The 10,350-nt window shown below is 31.1% G+C and overlaps 1 protein-coding gene across 1 annotated transcript in view; it reads right to left on the bottom strand.

Annotated features, from left to right (window-relative positions):
- Positions 1-10,350, bottom strand: part of KIAA1468 (KIAA1468 ortholog) — a 145,025-nt gene that overhangs the window by 82,035 nt on the left and 52,640 nt on the right. The window contains exons 10-11 of the mRNA XM_008581669.1: positions 9,521-9,616; positions 6,486-6,550 (exon numbers count right to left, since the gene is read on the bottom strand). Coding sequence (XP_008579891.1) covers positions 6,486-6,550; positions 9,521-9,616 — 161 coding nt within the window. The remainder of the gene's footprint in view (positions 1-6,485; positions 6,551-9,520; positions 9,617-10,350) is intronic.

Below are 10,350 nucleotides of genomic sequence, written 5' to 3'. Positions count from 1 at the left end.
AAAATAAAATAAAACCTATACTGAGGCAGCTAGGATATCCCTGGAGATATCAAATATAAGGTGACAATTAGCATATAGATAAGCCAAGATACAAGTGTGTAAAATTTAATACATAGCACAGGAAGCACCGAAGAATCCAAAAAAAGACTGGTCAATATAAGACAAGAAAAATCTAGTAGAAGTTAAATTTTGACGAAGAGAGTACTCAGGCAATAATCAGTGGAGACAGTTAAAATAAGCAAATTGCATGCAGAGAATTTTTTTGGCTAGAAAGGCAGCCTATAATTAGGTAGAAATTAAGTTGATAGCCTTTATGCTAAGCTTGAAGTTGAATCTGAAAGGGAGCATAATACCTTGTTAGGATAAGCAATAGGGAACAATGAAAACGTAAGTTCCAAGAATGAAAATAAGACAACTATGTTTGGAGAAGAGTTTATGTACCAGTCGTGTTCAAGATAAAATGGAAGAGTCCTCTCTAGGCAAAGGAGTGCCAATGAAAATTGGTTATTATAATTAAAGCATGAGAAAGTGGCCTGGAATAGAGAAAGTCTACAAAACTATATAGCTGAGGTTCACATACTCAAATGACTATGAGGGTCAAAAAGATAGCGTAAACACGTAAAATAAAGAATGTAAGGAAAACAATAAGCAAACATGATGATAAACACAACTAATCCTGGGTCTCAGTGATTAGGAGCAATAAGGTATGGTAGTAACAACTATGGCTAAGCCAGAACATTTGTATTTTTAGTTAAAATATCTTTGTTTCTAAAATAACTAGCATATCATTTTAACATAATTGAGTAGGCCAAACAAAACCTATCTGTGAGCCTGCGTTAGTTTGTGGATAGACTACAACCTCTAATTTAGATTTTTCATTGAAATTGTCAGGATGTTGATATTAATATGTAAAGAATAAAAATAAAGACAGACATTACAAAGACTCACATAAGGGAAAAAAAGCCATGATTACTCACCACCGGAAAACTTCTACACTTCAAGGGCTGCTTAAATATCTATTCTTAAAATTACTAATATCTATAATTGCTGGGGCTCAATCTTCAGGAAGCCTAATTGAAGTACTGTAATGAAGTACTTAAGTATTTAAGTACTGAAGTACTGAAGTGAAGTATTTAAATCTCAATATTGTTTAAGAGCATGAGATTTACTCCTAAATTAAACACATATAACACACATGCTAAATTATTTATTTTACTACACTAGCTACATTACTATATTTATCTACCATACTCCTATATAAATCTCATAAAGTTATAATCATCTGGCGCTATTACTACTCATAAAAATTTTTCTGTGAAACAAACATGATCTTCAATGTAAAAGAGCAAAGTCTAGTTTCTCATAAGATGGGCAAGTCTTTAGAGGAACCAACTACTTTAAGAACTTTTAGGAAATTGATTCTCTCTTTTGTCTTTTTTTAAACTACAGCTTTGAGATATATTTTATATACTGTAAAATCCATCCATTTCAAGTGTACACTCAATGGCTTTTAGCATATTCAGAGTTGTACAACCATCACCACAATCTAATCTTAGAACATTTTTCAACTTCCCAAAAGGAAGGCTTGTGCCCATTAACACAATCCCCATTTCCACTCCTATCCCAGCCCTAGGTTTCTCCTTTGCTTTTCCAAATTAGCTAACTGAAAGCACATATTTCTTTGGCATAGAATAAAAATAAAAGTTAAATTTTGATATATTAATCTAAAAAATGCTTTTAAAAGCAACCACTTATGAAATTTCATTTTTAAATTACAGAATTTCCCCTTCAGATGCATTTAAAGCAGAGACTGTGAAAAATCAACTTCTTTAGCCTATTTATATACATACATCAAATGATAAATATATTTAGTTTATAATTTAGCTTCAAAATTCAAGTTTCCTCAACCAACCCATTAAAGTGAACTAATGTACTACATAAGCCACATATAGAAAATTAGTCCATCGTTTTATTTTTTCAAAATGAATAGGCAAGGAAATACAAATTGGTAAAAAGAGACTACCATTATTTCACAGAACCTAAGATGTACTTTTTTTTCACTTTTTATCATCTCTGAAATTGGGATGCATCTTACAACAGATAGCATGCCATAATTTAGGATTCTTTTTCTTTCTTAAAGGCACACTATTTTTGCAACCAATTACATTTTAGATTTGCAATATGGTATCCTGAATTTTAAAATTGTTGTAATTGTAATGTGAAGATTGAGTGAGGTTGTTACTTTTCTTAACAGAAAATAAAAACAAATAATGCTAATATTTATATTCATGGTGCTTTCCACATTTTTAAAAAATAATAGTTTAAATTATTAGACAGCTTTGATTCCTACTTTATATCTCACTCCCTTTAAAACAGTGGGTGATGAAATAAATTGAATGGACCATAAAGAACATTTTTTTCTTTTTTATTATTTTATTATTTTTTTCTTTATTGTTCTAAAATATAAAATTATGTTTGATATTGCTTGTCTTCTATTTTAGTTTTATTTAGGAATTTTTTTCTTTATTGTTCTAAAATATAAAATTATGTTTGATATTGCTTGTCTTCTATTTTAACTTTTTGTGATTAGTAAAGGCAATACTGATTTGTAAAACTTTTAACTATATATTTAAGTATATATTGGAACATGATGTAAAATGTTTTTCTTACTGAAATTATAATCACATAAAGTTTGAAAACATTAATTTAGAAAACATTTAAAAGACTATTAAAAAACTACATATTATGCAGCCTTAAGAATGAGAAAGTTCTTTAAATACCAACATAAAAAACAAAACAACATTAAGTGGGAAAAAAACAAAGTAGAGAATAGTACAGAAGATGGAACCATCTGTTTAATCATGGAAAAAATTATATATTTGAATTTGTTATATATGCACAAAATACCTTTGAAAGAATACAATACAATACAGTTCCACAATAATAGTTGGAGACTTCAATACCTTACTTTTATAATGGGGACAGAACATTTAGACAGAAGTCAGTAAGGAAATAGAGGACTTACACAATAAAATAAGTAGATCTAACAGACACACAGAACACTCCATCTAACAACAACAGAATATATATTCTTCTTACGTGCACAGGGAGCATTCTCCAGGATACATCACATATTAGGCCACATACAATTCTTAGTGAATTTAAAAAGATCAAAATCATAGAAAGTATTATCTCTAACCCCAACAGAATGAAATTAAAAACGATTAACAGAAAGAAAAATGAAAAATTCACAAATATGTCTACTAAACAACACACTCTTAAACAATCAATAGGTCAAAGGAAAAATCACTAAGGAAATTAGAAAATAAGATGAATGAAAATGAAAACACAACATACCAAAACTAGTGAGATAGAGCAAAAACAGTACTTACAGGGAAATTTATAGCTGTAAACACCCACATTAAAAAAGAAGATCTCAAGTCAACAAACTTACTTTGCATCTTACAAAACCAGAGAAAGATCAAAATAAACCCAAGGCCAGCAGAAGGAAGAAAATTATAAAGGTTTCAGCAGAGAAAAATGAAATATAGACTAGGAAAACAGAGAGAGAATCAACAAAATCAAAATTGGTTCTTGAAAAGATCAACAAAATTGACAAAACTTTAGCTAGACTGGCTAAAAAGAGAGAGAGGAGATGCAAATAACTAGAATCAGAAATGAAAGCAGGGATGTTAAAACCAACCTTATGGAAGTTAAAAGAATTATAAGTGAATACTATGAATAACTATTCATCAACAAATTAGATAATCAAGATTAAATGAACCAATTCCTAGAATCACACAAATTACCAAAACCCACTACAGTAAAAAAAATCTCAACACACCTATAACAAGAAAAGAGAATGAATCGGTAATCAAAGACTTCCCAACAAAGAAAAGTCCAGGACCAGATGGCTTTACTGGTGAATTACAATAAAACATTTAAGGAAGAATTAACACCAATCCTACTCAAATTGATTCATAAAATGGAAGAGGAGGGAACAGTTCCTACATATTCTATGAAGCCAGCCTGAGCCTGATACCCAAACCAGACAAAGATACCAAAAGAAAACTATAGACCATTATCTCTTATGAATACAGACACAAAAATGATCAACAAAATATACCAAATCCAAAAGCATGTTAAAAGGATTACAAACCATAAGTAAATAAAATGTATCCCAGGAATGCAAAAGTGGTTCAACATAAAATCAATCAATGTAATATACCACATTAATAGAAAAAAGGAAAAAAAAAATTACATTATCATCTCAACAGACACAGAAAAAGCAAGTGATGAAATTCAGTGCCCTTTCATAATAAAAACACTCCGTGAATACCACATTAATAGAAAAAAGGAAAAAAAAAATTACATTATCATCTCAGACACAGAAAAAGCAAGTGATGAAATTCAGTGCCCTTTCATAATAAAAACACTCCGTGAAACTAGGAATGGAAGGAAACTTCTTTAAGAGAACAAAGGACATTTATAAAAATCTTACAGCTAATATCATACTCAGTGGTGAAATACTGAAAGCTTTCTCCCGAAGGTCCCAAAACACTGTTATTCAACATTGTACTGGAAGTCCAGAGCAGTTAAACAAGAGAGAAAAAAAGCTATCCAAACGGAAAAGGAAGAAGCAAAACTACCTTTATTTGCAGATGACATGTTTCCAAATATAGAAAATCCCATAGAACCCATAAAAAACTACTAGGGCTAATAAACAAATTCAGCAAGGTTGCAAGGTATAAGATCAACACACAAATATCAGTTGTGTTTCTATACATCAGCGATGAATAACTAGAAAAGAAAATTTTTTAAAAAATTCCATATACAATACCATCCCAAATAACAAAATACCTAGGAATAAATTTAACCAAGGAAGTGAAAAACTGTACACTAAAAACTACAAAACACTGCTGAAAGAAATTAAAGACCTAAATAAATGGAAAGACATCCCATGTCCATGAATTGGAAGACTTAACATTGTTATGTTACAATATTCCCAAAATGATCTATAGATTCTATGTAATCTCTATCAAAATTCTAATGACCTGTTTTACAGAAATGGAAAGCTGAACATCAAATTCGTACAGAACTGCAAAGGTCCCTGAATAGCCAAATAATACTGAAAAAGAAATCAAAGTTGGAGAATGTGTAGTTCACAATTTCAAAGCCTGCTGCAAGCTACAGTAATCAAAACAATGTGATACTGGCATAAGGACAGATTTACAGATCAATGGAATAGAACTGAGAGTCCAGAAATAAACCCAGACAATCTACTGCCAAATGATTTTTGACAAAAGTGGCAAGACCACATTCAATAGGGAAAAATTTTCTCTTGAACAAATGTTGCTGGAACAATTTTACAGTCACATGAAAAGAACAAAGTTGGACAATACTTCACTCCATATACAAAAATTAACTCAAAATGGATCAATGGCCTAAATATAAGAACTAAAACTATAATACTATTAAAAGAAAACATAGGGATAAATATTCCTGACCTTGGATTTGGCAATGGATTGTTAAATTGGACGCTAAAAGCACAGCAACAAAAGAAAAAATAGATAAGTCAGATTTCAGAAAAATAAAAACATTTGCCATCAAAGGATATTAAGAATGTAAAAAGACAACCTATAGGATAGGAGAAGATATTTGCAAATCATATATATGATAAGGGTTTAATATCCAGAATATACAAGTATAAAGAATTCTTACAACTCAAAAACATGAAGACAATCTAGTTAAAAACTGGTCAAAGGACATGAAAGAATACACCGGAAACTAGTAAAACTGGCTATGGTACATATATGGGACAGTGGCTCAAGGACAGGAAAACTAGAAGAATTTTCACTGTATATCTTTTTATATTTAAAAAGTGCTAAACAATGTGAGCATATTACTGTTTTTTCTTTTTCTTTCCTTTTTTGTCTTTTTTCGTGACCGGTAATGGGATCGCAACCCTCAGTGTCGCGCCCGCGTTATTCAACATTGTACTGGAAGTCCAGAGCAGTTAAACAAGAGAGAAAAAAAGCTATCCAAACTGAAAAGGAAGAAGCAAAACTACCTTTATTTGCAGATGACATGTTTCCAAATATAGAAAATCCCATAGAACCCATAAAAAAACTACTAGGGCTAATAAACAAATTCAGCAAGGTTGCAAGGTATAAGATCAACACACAAATATCAGTTGTGTTTCTATACATCAGCGATGAATAACTAGAAAAGAAAATTTTTTAAAAAATTCCATATACAATACCATCCCAAATAACAAAATACCTAGGAATAAATTTAACCAAGGAAGTGAAAAACTGTACACTAAAAACTACAAAACACTGCTGAAAGAAATTAAAGACCTAAATAAATGGAAAGACATCCCATGTCCATGAATTGGAAGACTTAACATTGTTATGTTACAATATTCCCAAAATGATCTATAGATTCTATGTAATCTCTATCAAAATTCTAATGACCTGTTTTACAGAAATGGAAAGCTGAACATCAAATTCGTACAGAACTGCAAAGGTCCCTGAATAGCCAAATAATACTGAAAAAGAAATCAAAGTTGGAGAATGTGTAGTTCACAATTTCAAAGCCTGCTGCAAGCTACAGTAATCAAAACAATGTGATACTGGCATAAGGACAGATTTACAGATCAATGGAATAGAACTGAGAGTCCAGAAATAAACCCAGACAATCTACTGCCAAATGATTTTTGACAAAAGTGGCAAGACCACATTCAATAGGGAAAAATTTTCTCTTGAACAAATGTTGCTGGAACAATTTTACAGTCACATGAAAAGAACAAAGTTGGACAATACTTCACTCCATATACAAAAATTAACTCAAAATGGATCAATGGCCTAAATATAAGAACTAAAACTATAATACTATTAAAAGAAAACATAGGGATAAATATTCCTGACCTTGGATTTGGCAATGGATTGTTAAATTGGACGCTAAAAGCACAGCAACAAAAGAAAAAATAGATAAGTCAGATTTCAGAAAAATAAAAACATTTGCCATCAAAGGATATTAAGAATGTAAAAAGACAACCTATAGGATAGGAGAAGATATTTGCAAATCATATATATGATAAGGGTTTAATATCCAGAATATACAAGTATAAAGAATTCTTACAACTCAAAAACATGAAGACAATCTAGTTAAAAACTGGTCAAAGGACATGAAAGAATACACCGGAAACTAGTAAAACTGGCTATGGTACATATATGGGACAGTGGCTCAAGGACAGGAAAACTAGAAGAATTTTCACTGTATATCTTTTTATATTTAAAAAGTGCTAAACAATGTGAGCATATTACTGTTTTTTCTTTTTCTTTCCTTTTTTGTCTTTTTTCGTGACCGGTAATGGGATCGCAACCCTCAGTGTCGCGCCCGCACCGCGCTCAACCAGTGAGCGGACCGGTCTCTATATGGGATCCGAACCCTCGGCGGGAGCGCCGCCACACTCCCAAGTGCCGCACTCTACTGAGTGCGCCACCAGGCCAGCCCTTAATCCCTTTATTTATTTCATCAGTTAGGATATTATGATCAATCAGTTTACTGAAGGACATGTTAATTGTAGTGATATAGCAATAAAAAGGCTTATTATGCTGACAAGAGAATATACATATAACTTGAGAAATAAGAAAAAGTCAAAATATTAATCCTTCAATCACAGGAACTTTAAAAAAAAATAGAGTTAAGAAACAGGGGTAAAACATTAAAAAGTAATTCAATATTAAGGGATGTAATGAAACAAAGTTTTGTCCTTTTATGCAGAGGGGATTGGTTTTAAATCAAACTAACATATATTTCATAATTTTCTAATTAAATTTTGAGGGAATAGAACTTTGTTTTATTATCAATGGCAAATTTTTGATAAAATAGGACAAGGTACAAATAATTAAAAAGATAATGATTAGTTCTTCATGAAATTATAAGTACTTACATATTTTAATAAAAAAAAAATTAAAATCAGCCAGAAAAGTAAACATCATACCACAAATTAGATATATGTGTGCATGTGTGTATATATAGATATATAAGTAAATATATCTATACATATAATGTATCTGATCTGATGATGCAAATTTATAAATGCTTCATGCAGTACAATCAATTAGATTTTGGTGGTACAGTTTTTTAATGATAATACGGAAAATTAAAGTAAAAAAGCTAAAACTGCCTCTCATAATAATTAGGTTTCTGTGATATTTTAAAGATTATATTAAGGAAATATACAAAAAGGGATGCAAACATTAATGCATTACATGGACTATGTTACAAGCTGAAAAAGGACAAGAAGCTCAAACACCATTCTGCCAGGCAGAACTGCAAAACATCTTGAAATTGAACACTGATCCTTCAAGACATAGAAAACTTTCCACACTTAATATCTTATGACTATTTTAAATAATTAGGTAAAAATAAAACCATCAGCAAGAAAACATAGTCTTTATCAAAATATCTATAGGAACAAAAATTTCCTAAGCTCTGCATGTTTTCTTGAGGATCAGTACAAATTTCTTGTGCTAAATGAGTAATTAAGGATAAGCTTTAAATGGGTTTTGCCAATGCATTATGTACCTATCATACTGTAGGTCCCATGAATTATGAGTAAAATCAGTAAATATTAAGAAGATAATTGTAGAAACTATGATATATTCCAAAATATTCTTCATCTATGTTTTATGAAAAATTTTGTGAACTAGAAATTTATCTCATGAACTGAATAATTCAAGTAAATTATCTTACTTGCAAATAAATCATCTACTGTAATTTAAATGAGATCACAGATAACTTTTCATTAATCTTTTATTGGCTAAATGTAACTATACTTAATAAAGATAACTTCCTATAGCATTTATGGCTCATAACACAGGTTATGTGGGTAAACTATATTTGTAACTATATTTTGGGTATTTACAGCATCTGTCAACAACAGGTTAATTAAAAGAAAAACAAAAAAGTTACTTTTAGAAAGTTATTGCAGTCAATATTATGACTATCCTATCATTATAAGGTAAGTGTACTTTATTGCCAAACAAACATAATAAAACTACCATTTATAATAGGCAACTACAAGTACATTTAAGAAAAGAGTTACATTATTAGTCCCTGTTAATTTTCAAAACAAAGAGTGTCCATTTCTCTAGATATATCAAACATATTATACCAAGAACAGACATAAAATAAATTAGCTGACTTGTAACATAAAAAACGAACAGTGTTTATGGCACATAAATGGACCTACAGTAATAGTTAGTGCTGCAGAAGCTAATAATGCTTTTAGCAGAATTTAAAAAACATGAATATCATGCAGTTTTACTGAACTCACCTGACAGAGATGTAAAACCATTCTCTAGGAGCAGAGATGCATGCACAAAAGTAAGAATATGATTGCAAGAAACAGACTTTCACAAAATAAAAATATAACACTAAACTTCAAAATGACAAAAAAATGGACAACATGATGAGATTATTGGGATGAAAATACTTTCATGTGTCTTACCTCTCTCTTTGCCAACAGCACATTAGGAACAATGTGTGGCAGGCAGCGTCCCAGCATTAACATAACACTTTTTTCACTGTCTGCAATCCGAGAAACCTAGAAAACCAAAGAATGAATAAACTATGACAGTGGAGAACTGGCACGTAAAATTTTATACTTTACACCCCGCCACTTCTGCTCTAAACACACATTCTAACATTTTAAATTACGATAATAATAACAATAACAGCAGCAACAGTGTCCCCAAATAGCATCAACATTTTTTGCAGGCCAGAAATGGATTTAAAGTACCAGTAAAAAACAAAAGTGAAGCCAGGGAGGCCTAATAGGTTTAGTTCTGGGAACTAGTAGGGATAGCACAGTATTAGGGCAGCTTCAATGTCTGTTTGTGTCCTCGAAAAGATGCCCACAAAACTGCAGTCACTGCCTAAGATGATAGTGTGTACAATGAAGGTGCACACAGGATGGCCCTAGGAAGCTGACCCAGTCTTAAAATGAGGACTGCCAGACTGCATCTAAACCATCCTCTAGCTCTTTAATATTCTCAGTGATACTGTCCGATAGAAGCCCATGAGAAGACAAAAGGAATCAACCACAAAACAGAAACAGAGGAGTGAATACAAAAGTAGGAAAAAAACCAATAATAAAATAACCTTTCAAAATGAATTTGCAACAGCAATGACAAATAGTTGAGAAAAACCAATCTTCAATCAGCTATTGAAGACAACCATTTTTAATGAAATGAAAATAATGGATTAATCTAAAAATAACTGAATTTGTATATCACTTTGGGTAGTATGGCCATTTTCACTATGTTGATTCTTCCAATC

This window comes from Galeopterus variegatus, unplaced genomic scaffold (assembly GCF_000696425.1).
Source record: "Galeopterus variegatus unplaced genomic scaffold, G_variegatus-3.0.2 Scaffold2430, whole genome shotgun sequence".
NCBI lineage: Eukaryota > Metazoa > Chordata > Mammalia > Dermoptera > Cynocephalidae > Galeopterus > Galeopterus variegatus.
Note: the sequence above shows the minus strand (reverse complement) of the source record. Positions and strands in the feature narration are given on the sequence as shown.